Source organism: Salmo salar, chromosome ssa26, assembly GCF_905237065.1.
Source record: "Salmo salar chromosome ssa26, Ssal_v3.1, whole genome shotgun sequence".
Classification (NCBI taxonomy): Eukaryota; Metazoa; Chordata; class Actinopteri; order Salmoniformes; family Salmonidae; genus Salmo; species Salmo salar.
In genome coordinates this window covers 50,860,551-50,882,530 of record NC_059467.1, presented here as the reverse complement: position 1 = coordinate 50,882,530, position 21,980 = coordinate 50,860,551, and the positions used below count along the sequence as shown (strand labels likewise).

At 45.5% G+C, this 21,980-nt stretch overlaps 1 protein-coding gene across 6 annotated transcripts in view; it reads left to right on the top strand.

Moving 5' to 3' along the window:
- The window catches only part of vps13c (vacuolar protein sorting 13 homolog C), a 225,915-nt gene that overhangs the window by 153,022 nt on the left and 50,913 nt on the right, over window positions 1–21,980 (top strand). For all 6 annotated transcript variants that reach the window (XM_045709067.1, XM_045709065.1, XM_045709066.1 and 3 more), the window contains 11 exons: window positions 799–920; window positions 4,880–5,177; window positions 6,515–6,904; window positions 8,966–9,070; window positions 9,268–9,432; window positions 9,758–9,883; window positions 13,458–13,591; window positions 14,615–14,744; window positions 15,782–16,017; window positions 16,389–16,536; window positions 20,553–20,693. In XM_045709067.1, coding sequence (XP_045565023.1) covers window positions 799–920; window positions 4,880–5,177; window positions 6,515–6,904; window positions 8,966–9,070; window positions 9,268–9,432; window positions 9,758–9,883; window positions 13,458–13,591; window positions 14,615–14,744; window positions 15,782–16,017; window positions 16,389–16,536; window positions 20,553–20,693 — 1,995 coding nt within the window. The remainder of the gene's footprint in view (window positions 1–798; window positions 921–4,879; window positions 5,178–6,514; window positions 6,905–8,965; window positions 9,071–9,267; window positions 9,433–9,757; window positions 9,884–13,457; window positions 13,592–14,614; window positions 14,745–15,781; window positions 16,018–16,388; window positions 16,537–20,552; window positions 20,694–21,980) is intronic.

Here is a 21,980-nt window from a genome sequence, read left to right as displayed (position 1 = left end):
GGAGCTGTCCTCCATCACTCTCTCTCTATGGAGCTGTCCTCATCACTCTCTCTCTATGGAGCTGTCCTCCATCACTCAATCTCTCTCTATGGAGCTGTCCTCCATCACTCACTCTCTCTCTATGGAGCTGTCCTCCATCACTCACTCTCTCTCTATGGAGCTGTCCTCCATCACTCACTCTCTCTCTATGGAGCTGTCCTCCATCACTCACTCTCTATGGAGCTGTCCTCCATCACTCACTCACTCTCTATGGAGCTGTCCTCCATCACTCACTCTCTATGGAGCTGTCCTCCATCACTCTCTCTCTATGGAGCTGTCCTCCATCACTCTCTCTCTATGGAGCTGTCCTCATCACTCTCTCTCTATGGAGCTGTCCTCCATCACTCACTCTCTCTCTATGGAGCTGTCCTCCATCACTCACTCTCTCTCTATGGAGCTGTCCTCCATCACTCACTCTCTCTCTATGGAGCTGTCCTCCATCACTCACTCTCTCTCTATGGAGCTGTCCTCCATCACTCACTCTCTCTCTATGGAGCTGTCCTCCATCACTCACTCTCTCTCTATGGAGCTGTCCTCCATCACTCACTCTCTCTCTATGGAGCTGTCCTCCATCACTCACTCTCTATGGAGCTGTCCTCCATCACTCACTCACTCTCTATGGAGCTGTCCTCCATCACTCACTCTCTCTCTATGGAGCTGTCCTCCATCACTCACTCTCTATGTTTTTGTTTCCATTGAGTCAAAAAAGCATGATGTCGTCCTTAACTCAATGTTTTTCAATGTGGTTTTGTGTTTCAGATCCAGAACCACTTCTCAGTGCCGTTTAACATCCTGAAGTATTGTCCCAAATCCAGAGGGATGGTGAATATAGGACTGGCAGAGCCTGAGAAAGAGTCTGATGTAGCCCTGGACTCATACAGGTAATAACCGTGTTGGTAGGACAGGTTATAACCGTGTTGGTAGGACAGGTAATAACCGTGTTGGTAGGACAGGTAATAACCGTGTTGGTAGGACAGGTAATAACCGTGTTGGTAGGACAGGTAATAACCATGTTGGTAATACAGGTAATAACCATGTTGGTAGGACAGGTAATAACCATGTTGGTAATACAGGAAATAACCATGTTGGTAATACAGGAAATAACCATGTTGGTAATACAGGAAATAACCATGTTGGTAGGGACAGGTAATAACCATGTTGATAGGACAGGTAATAACCATGTTGGTAGGACAGGTAATAACCGTGTTGGTAGGACAGGTAATAACCATGTTGGTAGGACAGGTAATAACCATGTTGGTAATACAGGTAATAACCGTGTTGGTAGGACAGGTAATAACCGTGTTGGTAGGACAGGTAATAACCGTGTTGGTAGGACAGGTAATAACCGTGTTGGTAGGACAGGTAATAACCGTGTTGGTAGGACAGGTAATAACCGTGTTGATAGGACAGGTAATAACCATGTTGGTAGGACAGGTAATAACCATGTTGGTAATACAGGTAATAACCATGTTGGTAGGACAGGTAATAACCATGTTGGTAATACAGGTAATAACCATGTTGGTAATACAGGTAATAACCATGTTGGTAATACAGGAAATAACCATGTTGGTAATACAGGAAATAAGCATGTTGGTAATACAGGAAATAACCATGTTGGTAGGGACAGGTAATAACCATGTTGGTAATACAGGTAATAACCGTGTTGGTAGGACAGGTAATAACCGTGTTGGTAGGACAGGTAATAACCGTGTTGGTAATACAGGTAATAACCATGTTGGTAGTACAGGTCATAACCGTGTTGGTAGGGACAGGTAATAACCGTGTTGGTAGGGACAGGTAATAACCGTGTTGGTAGGGACAGGTAATAACCGTGTTGGTAGGACAGGTAATAACCATGTTGGTAGGACAGGTAATAACCGTGTTGGTAGGACAGGTTATAACCGTGTTGGTAGGACAGGTAATAACCGTGTTGGTAGGACAGGTAATAACCGTGTTGGTAGGACAGGTAATAACCGTGTTGATAGGACAGGTAATAACCATGTTGGTAGGACAGGTAATAACCATGTTGGTAGGACAGGTAACCGTGTTGGTAGGACAGGTAATAACCGTGTTGGTAGGACAGGTAATAACCGTGTTGGTAGGACAGGTCATAACCGTGTTGGTAGGGACAGGTAATAACCGTGTTGGTAGGGACAGGTAATAACCGTGTTGGTAGGACAGGTAATAACCGTGTTGGTAGGACAGGTAATAACCGTGTTGGTAGGACAGGTTATAACCGTGTTGGTAGGACAGGTAATAACCGTGTTGGTAGGACAGGTAATAACCGTGTTGGTAGGACAGGTAATAACCGTGTTGGTAGGACAGGTAATAACCGTGTTGGTAGGACAGGTAATAACCGTGTTGGTAGGACAAGTAATAACCGTGTTGGTAGGACAGGTAATAACCGTGTTGATAGGACAGGTAATAACCGTGTTGGTAGGACAGGTAATAACCGTGTTGGTAGGACAGGTAATAACCGTGTTGGTAGGACAGGTTATAACCGTGTTGGTAGGACAGGTTATAACCGTGTTGGTAGGACAGGTAATAACCGTGTTGGTAGGACAGGTAATAACCGTGTTGGTAGGGACGGGTAATAACCGTGTTGGTAGGACAGGTCATAACCGTGTTGGTAGGGACGGGTAATAACCGTGTTGGGGCCTTAGAGAGGGGCCTTAGAGAGGGACCTTAGAGAGGGACCTTACATACAGGGTGTAACACAGCGTGTACTTACCAGGGGCCATGTTGGTGCACTACACAACATTTAACACATTTCCTGTTTCTGTTAATGTGTTCTCAGTCAACCTATCAGGTAAAATAAGGGTCATTATTTTGGATTCAGTCTCACCCGGTAAGACCACTTCTCCTGAAGAGCAGGAGGAACTGTCCTCCTCAAACAGCACACGTGTATGGCACCAGGGACTAGTACTTGTGTAGGCCAATGAAGGTTCCAGTAACTTCTCCTTGAATTGCCGTAATTATATTTGCTACTTATCATCGTAGGGAAGCGAGATACACTTTTACCGAGTGTTTGCACGTGTGTGCCTGCACGTCGCAAATGTACTCAGAAAGACAATTTTACATAATTATATTGGTTAATTATCGTATGAATGGACAGCTCTATTTCAACATAGCTGCTGAAAGGCCGGTGATCGCAGCGTACAGACAAAGGATACTATTTATGAGATGCTAATCATAAACAGGAAATGAAGAGGTTGATGTGTGATGAGCTGGGCAGCTTGGGAGATCCAGGTGTCCCCTTGCTCAGTCTCAGTATCCATTATCCGGCTCGAAGGACCACGTTCCAGAGAGTGGCACCATAAATATTCTAGTGCTTTAAACAAGTATTCTAGTGCTTTAAACAAGTATTCTAGTGCTTTAAACAAGTATTCTAGTGCTTTAAACAAGTATTCTAGTGCTTTAAACGAGTATTCTAGTGCTTTAAACGAGTATTCTAGTGCTTTAAACAAGTATTCTAGTGCTTTAAACAAGTATTCTAGTGCTTTAAACGAGTATTCTAGTGCTTTAAACGAGTATTCTAGTGCTTGAAACGAGTATTCTAGTGCTTGAAACGAGTATTCTAGTATTCTAGTGCTTTAAACGAGTATTAACCCCCTACACCCACCGGTGTGTCAATATAAGTTGCATAACAAACGATTCCCCTTCAAAATCCGTCAGTTTAACCTAGAGATGTTGTGTGGTTTTCATTGGGTGCGTCTCAATCCACTCCATTCACTAGTGTCGCGTTTCCTCATCTGGGGTGAAAGGTGGCAGAGCTAGAGCGCTGTTTTGTCAACTTATTTAGCATCCGAACAGTTTGACGTACAAACTATGACCATTTTATGGAAAGGGTAGACTCTCACGAACACAACGGTGTTCTCCGTTTTGCTCTATTGACTTACAAGTGTCAGGGGACTCGTCTGATGTCGCTATCGTCGATGTGCCAACTTCTTTGTTTGTAGCGTCAGAACCGTTTGTGCTACAAATGAGTTGAGTATCTGGAGCATCAGCATTTGTGGGTTCGGTTACAGGCTCAAAATTTGTGAAGAAACAAATAACTTTCTTCTGAAACTCGTCAGTCTATTCTTGTTCCGAGAAATGAAGGCTATTCCATGCGAGAAATTGCCAAGAAACTGAAGATCTTGTACAACGCTGTGTACTACTCCCTTCACAGAACAGTAGACTCAACGTCAACAGTGAAGAGGCGACTCTGGGATGCAAAAGAAAAGCCATATCTCAGACTGGCCAATAAAAGATTAAGATGGGCAAAAGAACACAGACACTGGATAGAGGAACTCTGCCTAGAAGGTCAGCATCCCAGAGTTGCCTCTTCACTGCTGACGTTGAGACTGGTGTTTTGTGGGTACTATTTAATGAAGCTGCCAGTTGAGGACTTGTGAGGTGTCTGTTTCTCAAACTAGACACTCTAATGTTCTTGTCCTCTTGCTCAGTTGTGCACCGGGGCCTCTCACTCCTCTTTCTATTCTGGTTAGGGCCAGTTTGCTCTGTTCTGTGAAGGGAGTAGTACACAGCGTTGTACGAGATATCTAAAAAGGGTCCTAAAATTGTCAATCAAATAGCTAAATGATCCATAGTTTGAACCATCTTAAAACAATTATATACGTCAGCTTAGCAATTCCCAACCGCTTAGACTTACAGGGGTTCAACAAATATTCTACAACTTTAAACAAATGTTCTAGGACTTTTATACAGACTCCCCTGTCCTTACCTTGTTCCACACCTCCTCTCCTCTCTCTCTGATGCAGATGTCAGCTAGGGTTATGTTTAACTGGATTATTGTTAGTTATAAAACGTGGTCTCCTCGTCTCTTCTCCCACTATAGGTGTCAGCTCTTCCTCCAGCCAGCCGGGTGCCTAGAGGGCCAGTACGGCCCGTCGTCTACCTGTATCGCCTGGAAGGAGCAGGTCCACCTGAGCTCTGAGGTGCGGTCCCTTCTCCAGTGTCCGTCGGCAGACAGCAGCTTCCTGCCCCTCCAGGTGACCACCTTGGCCACACCGGATCACCTGACCTTCATTTCCTCCCAGCGAGAGGACGACTGGGACCCTGCCTACGTCATCCACCTCCACCCAGCTGTGACCCTCCGGAACCTGCTGCCTTACAGCATCAGATATCTACTGGAGGTAGTAACACTTAACCTAAACATGAAGACAGTCACTAGGCTAGGACCTAACTCTAGACCTGTACCCTGCCTTACAGCATCAGATATCTACTGGAGGTAGTAACACTTAACCTAAACATGAAGACAGTCACTAGGTTAGGACCTAACTCTAGACCTGTACCCTGCCTTACAGCATCAGATATCTACTGGAGGTAGTAACACTTAGATAATATGAAGACAGTCACTAGGCTAGGACCTAACTCTAGACCTGTACCCTGCCTTACAGCATCAGATATCTACTGGAGGTAGTAACACTTAGATAACATGAAGACAGTCACTAGGTTAGGACCTAACTCTAGACCTGTACCCTGCCTTACAGCATCAGATATCTACTGGGGATAGTAACACTTAACCTAAACATGAAGACAGTCACTAGGTTAGGACCTAACCCTAGACCTGTACCCTGCCTTACAGCATCAGATATCTACTGGGGGTAGTAACACTTAGATAACATGAAGACAGTCACTAGGCTAGGACCTAACCCTAGACCTGTACCCTGCCTTACAGCATCAGATATCTACTGGGGGTAGTAACACTTAGATAACATGAAGACAGTCACTAGGCTAGGACCTAACCCTAGACCTGTACCCTGCCTTACAGCATCAGATACCTACTGGAGGTAGTAACACTTAGATAACATGAAGACAGTCACTAGGCTAGGACCTAACCCTAGACCTGTACCCTGCCTTACAGCATCAGATACCTACTGGAGGTAGTAACACTTAACCTAAACATGAAGACAGTCACTAGGCTAGGACCTAACTCTAGACCTGTACCCTGCCTTACAGCATCAGATATCTACTGGGGGTAGTAACACTTAGATAACATGAAGACAGTCACTAGGCTAGGACCTAACCCTAGACCTGTACCCTGCCTTACAGCATCAGATACCTACTGGAGGTAGTAACACTTAGATAACATGAAGACAGTCACTAGGCTAGGACCTAACTCTAGACCTGTACCCTGCCTTACAGCATCAGATACCTACTGGAGGTAGTAACACTTAGATAACATGAAGACAGTCACTAGGCTAGGACCTAACTCTAGACCTGTACCCTGCCTTACAGCATCAGATACCTACTGGAGGTAACTCTACACATTCCGGTGACTAAGGGAAGAAGGCACAGGTGTAGACTAAAAGATATAAGGACAAAATAACAATCAGCCAGCCGCTAGACTTTGATTTCATTATTTCCTGTTTGTTATGGCATGTTGAGATCCTTCTACAGTGCAAAGATACCTTCCTAACGGATACATTTTCTTTATAAAAATGATCTGTCCATGAATCCATCTCTCCAGGGCTCAGCAGAGTTCTATGAGCTCCAGGAGGGCAGCACAGCAGACATCCTGAACGCCCGAATAGGAGGTGAGATCATGGAGATGGTCCTGGTTAAATACCAGGGTCGGAACTGGTCCGGCCGGATCCGTATCGCCCAGGACATGCAGGAGTTCTTCCCTGTGTGTTTCACCTGCGACTCGCCCGAGAAGCTGACCGTGGACCTGAGCGTGCACGTGACGCGGCTGCATGGACGTCTGACGCTGGCGGTGTTTAGCCCGTACTGGATCGTCAATAAGACGTCCAGGGTTCTGCAGTACCGCGCGGAGGACGTCTCCGTCAAACATGCTTCGGACTTCAGGGACGTTATCCTCTTCTCCTTCAAGAAGAAGAACATCTTCAGCAAGAACAAGGTAGGAAAGCGTCTGACTGTTTTATTTTATTTTACCTTTATTTAACTCGGCAAGTCAGTTAAGAACAAATTCTTATTTACAATGACGGCCTACCAACAGGCAAAAGGCCTCCAGCGGGGACGGGGGCCTGGGATTATAAATAAATAATTAAATTAAATATAAATATAGAACAAAACACACATCACAACAAGAGAGACAACACAACACTACATACAGAGAGACCTAAGACAACAACATAGCATGGCAGCAACACATGACAACACAGCATGTTAGCAACACAACATGACAACGACATGGCAGCAACACATGACAACACAGCATGTTAGCAACACAACATGACAACGACATGGCAGCAACACATGACAACACAGCATGTTAGCAACACAACATGACAACGACATGGCAGCAACACATGACAACACAGCATGTTAGCAACACAACATGACAACGACATGGCAGCAACACATGACAACACAGCATGTTAGCAACACAACATGACAACGACATGGCAGCAACACATGACAACACAGCATGTTAGCAACACAACATGACAACGACATGGCAGCAACACATGACAACACAGCATGTTAGCAACACAACATGACAACGACATGGCAGCAACACATGACAACACAGCATGTTAGCAACACAACATGACAACGACATGGCAGCAACACATGACAACACAGCATGTTAGCAACACAAAACATGGTACAAACGTTATTGGGCACAGACAACAGCACAAAGAGCAAGAAGGTAGAGACAACAATACATCACGCAAAGCAGCCACAACTGTCAGTAAGAGTGTCCATGATTGAGTCTTTGAATGAAGAGATTGAGATAAAACTGTCCAGTTTGAGTGTTTGTTGCAGCTCGTTCCAGTCGCTAGCTGCAGTGAACTGAAAAGAGGAGCGACCCAGTGATGTGTGTGCTTTGGGGACCTTTAACAGAATGTGACTGGCAGAACGGGTGTTGTATGTGGAGGATGAGGGCTGCAGTAGATATCTCAGATAGGGGGGAGTGAGGCCTAAGAGGGTTTTATAAATAAGCATCAACCAGTGGGTCTTGCGACGGGTAAACAGAGATGACCAGTTTACAGAGGAGTATAGAGTGCAGTGATGTGTCCTATAAGGAGCATTGGTGGCAAATCTGATAGCCGAATGGTAAAGAACATCTAGCCGCTCGAGAGCACCCTTACCTGCTGATCTATAAATTATGTCTCCGTAATCTAGCATGGGTAGGATGGTCATCTGAATCAGGGTTAGTTTGACAGCTGGGGTGAAAGAGGAGCGATTAGGATAGAGGAAACCATGTCTAGATGTAACTTTAGCCTGCAGCTTTGATATGTGCTGAGAGAAGGACAGTGCGCCGTCTAGCCATACTCCCAAGTACGTGTATGAGGTGTCTACTTCAAGCTCTAAACCCTCAGAGGTTGGGATGGTGTCCTCAGATCTCTGCTGTTTGTTTGCTAGAGCACACCTCCGTATAGCTTGGAAAAATGAAACCTTGGAAGCAGTAATCTCTCCGGGTAATTTTGGTCAAAATTAGGTTGTAGGTTTGGAGTTTTGATCTGGAGCGAAGGCCGTGCTGTGGAGGGTAGCATCCTGCATATGTACCTGCCCGAAAAATCCAACTTAATCTAACTCCAAATCTATCATTTTGTAAAAAATTAAAAAAATAAAACATGTTGGAAAATGTAAGAGCTCACGTTAAGCTGTTCTCTCTCTCTCTCTCTCTCTCTCTCTCTCTCTCTCTCTCTGAGAGGAGCATGTCTTTCAGTCTTTCAGTGTTTCAGTGTCTTAACAGTGTTTCTCAAACCTTTCCTGGCGAACCCCAAACTGCTCCCTGAATCTAATAAACCCCAGATCGATTCATTCGTAGTTGAATCAGGTGTGTCAGTTCAAGGATTACAACACACTTGTGGAAATGTCTGGGATTCCTGGAGGAGAGGTGTGAGAAACACTCGTCTCTAACAGACAGCATCTTTAAAGTAGTTTTGTTTCTTCCTCTCTTAGATCAGCTGCTTCTCTCAGTAACGCTGGGTGTTTTGTCTTTCTACAGCTGCAGCTCTGTGTGTCCACCAGTTCCTGGTCTGATGGCTTCTCATTGGATACGGTGGGGAGTTATGGGTGTGTCAGATGCCCTGCCAACACCATGGACTATCTGGTGAGAAAATGACAACATACACAAAGAATGTACCTTTTTTTATTTAGCATATAATGTTTTATCCAAGTGACTTACAGTGAACACATTCAGTGACTCATGCAGGACTCAAACCCACAACTATGACGTTCTGGGTTTTTTAACCGTACAGCCGAGGTTGTGAGGACGCTCAGTCTGACAGTACAAGTCATGTGTTGTAGGTTGGCGTCAGCATTCAGATGAGTAGTTTCAACCTGACCAAGATGGTGACCATGAGTCCGTTCTTCACGCTGGTCAACAAGTCTTCCTACGAGCTGGAGGTGGGAGAGGTGCAGACAGAGGAGGGCAGCGTCAACAGGAAGTGGCACTACATCTCCTCTACAGAGGTGGGGACCGACCGTGTGCGTGTGTGTGTGAACGTAATCATGAACGTATGATGAGCGTGTTCCTCTGTCTGTGCATGACTGTCTCTGACTGACTGTTGTCTCCCCTGTGTCTCCCCTCTGACTGACTGTTGTCTCCCCTCTGTCTGACTGTTGTCTCCCCTCTGACTGACTGTTGTCTCCCCTCTGACTGACTGTTGTCTCCCCTCTGACTGACTGTTGTCTCCCCTCTGACTGACTGTTGTCTCCCCTGTGACTGACTGTTGTCTCCCCTGTGACTGACTGTTGTCTCCCCTCTGACTGGCTGTTGTCTCCCCTGTATTTCCAGTGCCTGCCCCTCTGGCCAGAGTTGATCACAGGGAAGCTGTGTGTCAGGGTAGTGGGCTCCAACTCCAAGTCCAAGTCCTTCTTCTTCAACAAGCAGGACAACGGCACCCTGCTGGGCATGGACCAGGTCAGTGTCCCTGGAGATGCACCACATACCACTGACCTGATTTACCGTCCTTTAACAGGTTCATACCACTGACCTGATTTACCCTCCTTTAACTTCTCTAGGGTCAGTGGGACGAAATCGTCCAACCTACGTAACAGCCAGTGGAATCCCGTGGCGCGATATTCAAATACCTTAGAAATGCTATTACTTCAATTTCTCAAACATATGACTATTTTACACCATTTTAAAGACAAGACTCTCGTTAATCTAACCACACTGTCCGATTTCATAAAGGCTTTACAACGAAAGCAAAACATTAGATTATGTCAGCAGAGTACCCAGCCAGAAATAATCAGACACCCATTTTTCAAGCTAGCATATAATGTCACATAAACCAAAACCACAGCTAAATGCAGCACTAACCTTTGATGATCTTCATCAGATGACACACCTAGGACATTATGTTATACAATACATGCATGTTTTGTTCAATCAAGTTCATATTTATATCAAAAAACAGCTTTTTACATTAGCATGTGACGTTCAAACTAGCATACCCCCCGCAAACTTCCGGTGAATTTACTAAATTACTCACGATAAACGTTCACAAAAAACATAACAATTATTTTAAGAATTATAGATACAGAACTCCTCTATGCACTCGCTATGTCTGATTTTAAAATAGCTTTTCGGTGAAAGCACATTTTGCAATATTCTAAGTAGATAGCCCGGCATCACAGGGCTAGCTATTTAGACACCCACCAAGTTTGGCCCTCACCAAAGTCAGATTTACTATAAGAAAAATGTTATTACCTTTGCTGTTCTTCGTCAGAATGCACTCCCAGGACTTCTACTTCAATAACAAATGTTGGTTTGGTTCAAAATAATCCATAGTTATGTTCAAATATCCTCTGTTTTGTTCGTGCGTTCAAGACACTATCCGAAGTGTAAAGAAGGGTGACACGCACGATGCGTTTCGTGACAAAAAAATTATAAATATTCCATTACCGTACTTCGAAGCATGTCAACCGCTGTTTAAAATCAATTTTTATGCCATTTTTCTCGTAAAAAAGCGATAATATTCCGACCGGGAATCTGTGTTTTAGTACAAAGAGAGAGAAAATAAAAACATGGGGTCGCCTCGTGCACGCGCCTCAGTCTCATAGTACTCTGACTGACCACTATCCAAACGCGCTAATGTTATTCAGCCAGGGGCTGCCTCGACATCATTCAGCTTTTTCCTGGGTTCTGAGAGCCTATGGGAGCCGTAGGAAGTGTCACGTTACAGCAAAGATCCTAAGTTTTCAATAAAAAGAGTCAAGAAGCTCAAGGAATGGTCAGAGAGGGCACTTCCTGTACAGAATCTTCTCAGGTTTTTGCCTGCCATATGAGTTCTGTTATACTCACAGACACCATTCAAACAGTTTTAGAAACTTTAGGGTGTTTTCTATCTAAAGCCAATAATTATATGCATATTCTAGTTTCTGGGCAGTAGTAATAACCAGATTAAATCGGGTACGTAAATCAGGTTCATTCACTGACCTGATTTACCCTCCTGTTGGGGCTAGGGGGCAGTATTTGCACGGCCGGATAAAAAACGTACCCGATTTAAACTGGTTACTACTCTTGCCCAAAAACGAGAATATGCATATAATTAGTAGATTTGGATAGAAAAAACTCTAAAGTTTCTAAAACTGTTTGAATTGTGTCTGAGTATAACAGAACTCATATGGCAGGCCAAAACCTGAGAAGATTCCATACAGGAAGTGCCCTGTCTGACAATTTGTTGTCCTTCTGTTGCATCTCTATCGAAAATACAGCATCTGTGCTGTAACGTGACACTTTCTAAGGCTCCCATTGGCTCTCTAAAGCCGCCAGAAAGTGGAATGAGGTGTCTGCTGTCTCTGGGCAAAGAACAGCAGCAGAGTTTGTGAGTGGTCAGCCTAGGGACAGTGAGACTGAGATGCGCGTTCACAAGACTACTCCATTTTTTTCTTTCAGCCTTTGAATGAATACAACGTTGCCCGGTTGGAATATTATCGCTATTTTACGAGAAAAATAGCATAACAATTTATTTTAAACAGTGTTTGACATGCTTCTAAGTACGGTAATGGAATATTTGTACATTTTGTGTCACGAAATGCGCTCGCGCGTCACCCTTCGGATAGTGACCTGAACGCACGAACAAAACGGAGCTATTTGGATATAACTATGGATTATTTGCAACCAAAACAACATTTATTGTTGAAGTAGAAGTCCTGGGAGTGCATTCTGACGAAGAAAGCAAAGGTAATCTAATTTTTCTAATAGTAATTCTGAGTTTAGTGAGCCCCAAACTTGGTGGGTGTCAAAATAGCTAGCCGTGATGGCCGAGCTATGTACTCAGAATATTGCAAAATGTGCTTTTGCCGAAAAGCTATTTTAAAATCGGACACCGCGATTGCATAAAGGAGTTCTGTATCTAGAATTCTTAAAATAATTATGTATTTTGTGAACGTTTATCATGACTAATTTAGTAAATTCACCGGAAGTTTGCGGTGGGTATGCTAGTTCTGAACATCAAAGGCTAATGTAAAAAGTTGTTTTTTTATATAAATATGAACTTGATTGAACAAAACATGCATGTATTGTATAACATAATGTCCTAGGAGTGTCATCTGATGAAGATCATCAAAGGTTAGTGCTGCATTTAGCTGTGGTTTTGGTTTTTGTGACATATATGCTTGCTTTGAAAATGGCTGTGTGATTATTTTTGGCAGGGTACTCTCCTGACATAATCTAATGTTTTGCTTTCGCTGTAAAGCCTTTTTGAAATCGGACAATGTGGTTAGATTAACGAGAGTCTTGTCTTTAAAATGGTGTAAAATAGTCACATGTTTGAGAAATTGAAGTTATAGCATTTTTGAGGTATTTGTATTTCGCGCCACGCGATTCCACTGGCTGTTGACTAGTGTGGGACACAAGCGTCCCACCTAGCCCATAGAAGTTAACAGGTTCATTCACTGACTACAGAACACATTCTCATTTACAAGTCATTACCTTTGTTGTCTGTCTGCAATGGCCTTGAAATATCAGATGCAACTTTCCAATGTTGTTCTTATCAACTGTGACCTCTCTTCCTGTCTGTTGTAGTATGGAGGTGTTCTTATCAACTGTGACCTCTCTTCCTGTCTGTTGTAGTATGGAGGTGTTCTTATCAACTGTGACCTCTCTTCCTGTCTGTTGTAGTATGGAGGTGTTCTTATCAACTGTGACCTCTCTTCCTGTCTGTTGTAGTATGGAGGTGTTCTTATCAACTGTGTGAGGTGTTCTGTGACCTCTCTTCCTGTCTGTAGTATGGAGGTGTTCTGTGACCTCTCTTCCTGTCTGTAGTATGGAGGTGTTCTTATCAACTGTGACCTCTCTTCCTGTCTGTAGTATGGAGGTGTTCTGTGACCTCTCTTCCTGTCTGTAGTAGTATGGAGGTGTTCTTATCAACTGTGACCTCTCTTCCTGTCTGTTGTAGTATGGAGGTGTTCTTATCAACTGTGACCTCTCTTCCTGTCTGTAGTATGGAGGTGTTCTTATCAACTGTGACCTCTCTTCCTGTCTGTAGTATGGAGGTGTGATAGTCGATGTGAACATCTCAGACAACTCTACTGTGATCAGCTTCACTGACTATTATGATGGAGCTGCTCCAGCTCTCATAGTCAACCACACACCCTGGGTTACCATCACCTACAGACAGAGGTTAGACTGAACCTAACCCTTAACCCTTAACCCATATCCCTAACCCATATCCCTAACCCATATCCCTAACCCATATCCCTAACCCATATCCCTAACCCATATCCCTAACCCATGGCCCTAACCCATAGCCCTAACCCATAGCCCTAACCCATATCCCTAACCCTAGCCCTAACCCATATCCCTAACCCATATCCCTAACCCATAGCCCTAACCCATAGCCCTAACCCATAGCCCTAACCCATATCCCTAACCCATATCCCTAACCCATAGCCCTAACCCATAGCCCTAACCCATAGCCCTAACCCATAACCCTAACCCATAGCCCTAACCCATATCCCTAACCCATATCCCTAACCCATATCCCTAACCCATAGCACTAACCCATAGACCTAACCCATAGCCCTACCCATAGCCCTAACCCATATCCCTAACCCATATCCCTAACCCATATCCCTAACCCATAGCCCTAACCCATAGCCCTAACCCATAACCCTAACCCATAACCCTAACCCATAGCCCTAACCCATATCCCTAACCCATATCCCTAACCCATATCCCTAACCCATAGCCCTACCCATAGCCCTAACCCATAGCCCTAACCCATAACCCTAACCCATAGCCCTAACCCATATCCCTAACCCATATCCCTAACCCATATCCCTAACCCATATCCCTAACCCATATCCCTAACCCATAGCCCTAACCCATAGCCCTAACCCATAGCCCTAACCCATAACCCTAACCCATAACCCTAACCCATAGCCCTAACCCATATCCCTAACCCATAGCCCTAACCCATAGCCCTAACCCATAGCCCTAACCCATAGCCCTAACCCATAGCCCTAACCCATAGCCCTAACCCATAGCCCTAACCCATAGCCCTAACCCTTACAATCCAGTATTTGAATTCCTGTTGTAACATAGGGCTGCTTTTTCCCCTCTGGCCGTGACAAGTGGAGGACCCTGAGTTGTGTTTAGTTGGACTTCTTCATCTGCGTTTGACCTTGACTTGTTGATCCCCAGTGGTTCTACAGAGAGCAGAGCGCTGAATCCAGGAGAAGCCCAGAGGTTTGCCTGGGACAACCCTGCAGGGGTCCGCAAACTCAGCTGGAAGTGCCAGGAGCACAGCAGTGGAGAACTGGACCTGGTTAAGGTAACACACCCAGCCATGCCAACTGAGGAGCTAAGATAAAGATATGGAAACGGATAGTACAGAACCAACTCTTTCTCTGTCTGTCTGTCTGTATGTCTCTCTGTTTCTCTCTCTCTCTGTGTCTCTCTCTCTCTGTTTCTCTCTCTCTCTGTGTCTCTCTCTCTGTGTCTCTCTCTCTGTTTCTCTCTGTGTCTCTCTCTCTCTGTTTCTCTCTCTCTGTCTCTCTCTCTCTGTGTCTCTCTCTCTCTGTTTCTCTCTCTCTGTGTCTCTCTCTGTGTCTCTCTCTCTCTGTGTCTCTCTGTCTCTCTCTCTCTGTTTCTCTCTCTCTGTCTCTCTCTCTCTGTGTCTCTCTCTCTCTGTCTCTCTCTCTCTGTGTCTCTCTCTCTCTGTGTTTCTCTCTCTCTGTGTATCTCTCTCTCTGTGTATCTCTCTCTGTGTATCTCTCTCTGTGTATCTCTCTCTGTGTATCTCTCTCTGTGTTTCTCTCTCTCTGTGTCTCTCTCTCTGTGTTTCTCTCTCTCTGTGTATCTCTCTCTCTGTGTATCTCTCTCTCTGTCTCTCTCTCTCTCTGTGTATCTCTCTCTCTGTCTCTCTCTCTCTCTGTGTATCTCTCTCTGTGTCTCTCTCTCTGTGTATCTCTCTCTCTGTGTATCTCTCTCTCTGTCTCTCTCTCTCTCTGTGCATCTCTCTCTCTGTCTCTCTCTCTGTGTATCTCTCTCTCTGTGTATCTCTCTGTCTCGTCTGTCTCTCTGTCTTGAACTGCACTGTTGGTTAAGGGCTTGTAAGTAAGCATTTCACTGTAAGGTCTACACTTGTTGTATTCGGCTCATGTGACATAGGATTTGATTTGTCTCTCTGTGTCTCTGTATCTCTCTCTCTCCTGTCTGCCTGCTTGTCTGTCTGTCTGTCTGTCTGTCTGTCTGTCTGTCTGTCTGTCTGTCTGTCTGTCTGTCTGTCTGTCTGTCTGTCTGTCTGTCTGTCTGTCTGTCTCCTGCCTGCTTGTCTGTCTGTCTCCTTGTGTCCCCCCCCCCATACAGGATGAGTGTGGTCAGTTTGCGTACGACGGTCTATCCCAGGTCCACTGGGTGTCCTTCCTGGATGGTCGCCAGCGCGTGCTGCTCTTCACCGAGGACGTTGCCGTGGTGACCAAGGCGCGGCAGGCGGAGGAGCTGGAGCAGTTCCAACAGGAAGTGAACGTGTCGCTGCAGAACCTTGGCCTGTCACTCATCAACAATGACAACCGCCAGGAGATCGCATATGTCGGCATCACCAGGTAAAGTACCACACACACACACACACACACACACACACACACACACACACACACACAGTGTCAGTCAGTCAGACTCACACACAGTCAGTCAGTCAGTCTCAAACACACACACACACACACACACACACAGTGTCAGTCAGTCAGACTCACACACAGTCAGTCAGTCAGACTCTCACACACACACACACACACACACACACACACACACACACACACACACACACACACACCCAGTCAGTCAGTCAAATACAGCCAGTCAGACACCCAACCATAGTCACAGACGTACAGAGCCTTGTGTAAAAGTTGGTCCCTCAGATGTTAATGAAGGTATTGTTCTGAACGGTAATGTTCCATATGCCTGTTGGTTTCAGTTCTGGTGTGGTGTGGGAGATGAGGCCTAAGAACCGCTGGAAGTCTTTCAACCAGAGGAACATCAGGCTGTTGGAGAAGGCCTACCAGAAACACCTGGCTGGGGGCACACCTGAGCCCGGCTGGGTCAAGCTGGAGACCAACTTAGAGGTATAACCATCACACTGTGACTGAGAGTTGGTTCGGAGGAGGATACGCTGATTGGCAGCCGGGAGAAGGGATTTGGAATTGGAATTAATTATTCAGCCCAAGGGCACAACGGCCACTTTGGCCGCAAGGCATCCATTTTGTTTTAGAGGGCACAACGGCCACTTTGGCCGCAAGGCATCCATTTTGTTTTAGAGGGCACAACGGCCACTTTGGCCGCAAGGCATCCATTTTGTTTTACAGGGCACAACGGCCACTTTGGCCGCAAGGCATCCATTTTGTTTTAGAGGGCATTACGGCCACTTTGGCCGCAAGGCATCCATTTTGTTTTAGAGGGCACAACGGCCACTTTGGCCGCAAGGCATCCATTTTGTTTTAGAGGGCATTACGGCCACTTTGGCCGCAAGGCATCCATTTTGTTTTAGAGGGCATTACGGCGACACAAGGGGGGGCATCGACTGAACGTTTGAGTCCTGGGTGAGACCAGTTTATCACACTGATCTGGATTTAGCAGAACCAGACAGTTTGTTAACATGGGTTAGGTCCCAAAATATATAGGATTATTCTAGACTGGAGATGTCTAGAACCCAAACCATCTGATCTGCTTTATTGGAGATGTCTAGAACCCAAAACATCTGATCTGTTTTATTGCAGATGTCTAGAACCCAAACCATCTGATCTGCTTTATTGGAGATGTCTAGAACCCAAACCATCTGATCTGCTTTATTAGAGATGTCTAGAACCCAAACCATCTGATCTGTTTTATTGGAGATGTTTAGAACCCAAAACATCTGATCTGTTTTATTGCAGATGTCTAGAACCCAAACCATCTGATCTGTTTTATTGCAGATGTCTAGAACCCAAACCATCTGATCTGTTTTATTAGAGATGTCTAGAACCCAAACCATCTGATCTGTTTTATTAGAGATGTCTAGAACCCAAACCATCTGATCTGCTTTATTGGAGATGTCTAGAACCCAAACCATCTGATCTGCTTTATTGGAGATGTCTAGAACCCAAACCATCTGATCTGCTTTATTGGAGATGTCTAGAACCCAAACCATCTGATCTGTTTTATTAGAGATGTCTAGAACCCAAACCATCTGATCTGCTTTATTGGAGATGTCTAGAACCCAAACCATCTGATCTGCTTTATTGGAGATGTCTAGAACCCAAACCATCTGATCTGTTTTATTAGAGATGTCTAGAACCCAAACCATCTATCAGAATAAAGCAGGTATACCCCAGGGGTACGCGCAATGCCGTCGGGGGTACGCTAAATAAAAATGTGATACACATTTTTTTAAATTATAATGATTATATTTATTATAATTATAATAATTATCCATTTATATTTTCCAACGGGGCTATACATTTGGGTGAGGTTTTTTTCCTCACCTGAGTCGCCTCGTTTCACTGCCAAAACTAAAATGAAACCATCTAGTGTTCAGCTAAATAACAACACAATGTCAAATACAGGTAGCCTAGTCAAATAATTAACATCCAATCACATTCACCGTTACTCTCTCGCGGGAATTCCACTAACGGTCCGTATGTAGCCAATCGTAGCTGCTGCTCATGTTGGTGTCTGTACTGATGGAGCAAAAGCCATGACAGGGAGACATAGTGGAGTGGTAACGCGCGTGCAAGCAGTTGCTCCCGACGCCACTTGGGTCCACTGCAGCATCCACCGAGAGGCTCTTGCTGCCAAGGGAATGACTGACAGCTTGAAGGACGTTTTGGACACTACAGTGAAAATGGTTCCCTTTGTTAAAGCAAAAGGCCCCTGAACTGTCGTGTATTTTCTGCACTATGCAATGATATGGGCAGCGACCATGTAACGCTTTTACAACATACAGAAGTGCACTGGTTATCAAGGGGTAAATTATTGCCAAGTTTTTTTGAATTGAGAGACGAGCTTAGTTTTTACTGAGCTTAATTTTCACTTGTCTAACCGCTTGCATGATGTCGAGTTTCTCACACGACTGGACTATCTGGGTGATGTTTTTTCTCGTCTGAATGATCTGAATCTAGGATTACAGGGACTCTCCACAACTATATTCAATGTGCGAGACAAAAATTGAGGCTATGATTAAGAAGTTGGAGCTCTTCTCTGTCTGCATTAACAAGGACAACACACAGGCCTTTCCATCATTGTTAGATTTTGTTTGTGTGCAAATGAATTTAAACTTACGGACAACGTCAAATGTGATTTAGCGAAGCACCTGAGGTGAGCTGGGTGCTCAATTACACAGGTACCTTCCCCGAAACGGACGACACAAACAACTGGATTCGTTATCCCTTTCATGCCCTGCCTCCAGTCCACTTACCGATATCTGAACAAGAGAGCCTCATTGAAATTGCAACAAGCGGTGAATTTAATCAGAAGCCATTGCCAGATTTCTGGATTGGGCTGCACTCAGAGTATCCTGCCTTGGCAAATCGCGCTGTTAAGACACTGATGCCATTTGCAACCACGTACCTATGTGAGAGTGGATTCTCGGCCCTCGCTAGCATGAAAACTAAATACAGGCACAGACTGTGTGTGGAAAATGATTTAAGACTGAGACTCTCTCCAATACAACCCAACATTGCAGAGTTATGTGCATCCTTTCAAGCACACCCTTCTCATTAACCTGTGGTGAGTTATTCACCATTTCCGATGAACAAATAAGGTTTTATATGTAAGATGGCTAAATAAAGAAGAAAATTATTGATTATTATTATATTATTATTAGGGCCCTGGTCCTATAAGAGCTCTTTGTAACTTCCCACGAGCCGGGTTGTGACAAAAACTCACACTCATTCTAATGTTTAATAAATGTATGGTATAGTGTGTGTGGCAGGCTTACAATGATGGCAAAAAACACTACATTTGAGAGTGCACTGACCCTGGTACTGAAGGGGGTACAGCTGGAGTGCACTGACCCTGGTACTAGAGGGGGTACAGCTGGAGTGCACTGACCCTGGTACTAGAGGGGGTACAGCTGGAGTGCACTGACCCTGGTACTAGAGGGGGTACAGCTGGAGTGCACTGACCCTGGTACTAGAGGGGGTACAGCTGGAGTGCACTGACCCTGGTACTAGAGGGGGTACAGCTGGAGTGCACTGACCCTGGTACTAGAGGGGGTACAGCTGGAGTGCACTGACCCTGGTACTAGAGGGGGTACAGCTGGAGTGCACTGACCCTGGTACTAGAGGGGGTACAGCTGGAGTGCACTGACCCTGGTACTAGAGGGGGTACAGCTGGAGTGCACTGACCCTGGTACTGAAGGGGGTACAGCTGGAGTGCACTGACCCTGGTACTAGAGGGGGTACAGCTGGAGTGCACTGACCCTGGTACTAGAGGGGGTACAGCTGGAGTGCACTGACCCTGGTACTAGAGGGGGTACAGCTGGAGTGCACTGACCCTGGTGCTAGAGGGGGTACAGCTGGAGTGCACTGACCCTGGTACTAGAGGGGGTACAGCTGGAGTGCACTGACCCTGGTACTAGAGGGGGTACAGCTGGAGTGCACTGACCCAGGTACTGAAGGGGGTACAGCTGGAGTGCACTGACCCTGGTACTAGAGGGGGTACAGCTGGAGTGCACTGACCCTGGTACTAGAGGGGGTACAGCTGGAGTGCACTGACCCTGGTACTAGAGGGGGTACAGCTGGAGTGCACTGACACTGGTACTAGAGGGGGTACAGCTGGAGTGCACTGACCCTGGTACTAGAGGGGGTACAGCTGGAGTGCACTGGCCCTGGTACTAGAGGGGGTACAGCTGGAGTGCACTGACCCTGGTACTAGAGGGGGTACAGCTGGAGGTTGAATGTTTGAAGGGATTCGGGACTAAAAAAGTTTGGGATCCACTGGAATAGAGGAAACAGACACGGAGTAGGGGACGCGGAGTAGGGGACGCGGAGTAGGGGACACGGAGTAGGGGACACGGAGTAGGGGAAACGGAGTAGGGGAAGCGGAGTAGGGGAAGCGGAGTAGGGGAAACGGATGTGAATATTTACCTTCTTTACCCATGCAGGTGAACTTCGGGAAGGTTCCCATGGTGATGCGTCAGCCCTTTTCCAGTACTATCAGGAGGAACTTCCTGTCCGGGATTCAGGTGGAGTTTAAACAGTCGCCTCATCAGAGAAGTCTCCGGGCCCAGCTACACTGGCTACAGGTAACACCCTAACCCCTACACCCTAACCCCTAAACCTACACCCTAATCCCTACATATACTACACACTAACCCCTAAACCTACACACTAACCCCTAAACCTACACACTAACCCCTAAACCTACACACTAACCCCTACACCTACACCCTAACCCCTACATATACTACACACTAACCCCTACACCTACACACTAACCCCTACACCTACACACTAACCCCTACACCTACACACTAACCCCTAAACCTACACCCTAACCCCTACATATACTACACACTAACCCCTACACCTACACCCTAACCCCTACACCTACACCCTAACCCCTAAACCTACACCCTAACCCCTACACCTACACACTAACCCCTACACTTACACCCTAACCCCTACACCTACACACTAACCCCTACACCTACACACTAACCCCTACACCTACACACTAACCCCTAAACCTACACCCTAACCCCTACATATACTACACCCTAACCCCTACATATACTACACACTAAACCTACACCCTAACCCCTACACCCTAACCCCTACACCTACACACTAACCCCTACACCCTAACCCCTACATATACTACACACTAACCCCTACATATACTACACACTAACCCCTACATATACTACACCCTAACCCCTACACCTACACCCTAACCCCTACATATACTACACACTAACCCCTAAACCTACACACTAACCCCTAAACCTACACACTAACCCCTACACCTACACCCTAACCCCTACATATACTACACACTAACCCCTACACCTACACACTAACCCCTAAATCTACACCCTAACCCCTACATATACTACACACTAACCCCTACACCTACACACTAACCCCTAAACCTACACACTAACCCCTACATATACTACACACTAACCCTTGTCTTTACGGTGTGTGTGTATCTGTAGTGATATTAAACCCTTGTCTTTATGGTGTGTGTGTGTGTGTGTGTGTGTGTGTGTGTGTGTGTGTGTGTGTGTGTGTATCTGGAGTGATATTAAACCCTTGTCTTTACGGTGTGTGTGGAACCTTGTTATGGTGTGTGTGTGTATCTGTAGTGATATTAAACCCTTGTTTAGTGTATGTGTGATGTAGTGATATTAAACCCTTGTAGTGTGTAGTGATATTAAACCCTTGTCTTTATGGTGTGTGTGTGTATCTGTAGTGATATTAAACCCTTGTCTTTACGGTGTGTGTGTGTATGTGTAGTGATATTAAACCCTTGTCTTTATGGTGTGTGTCTGTATCTGTAGTGATATTAAACCCTTGTCTTTACGGTG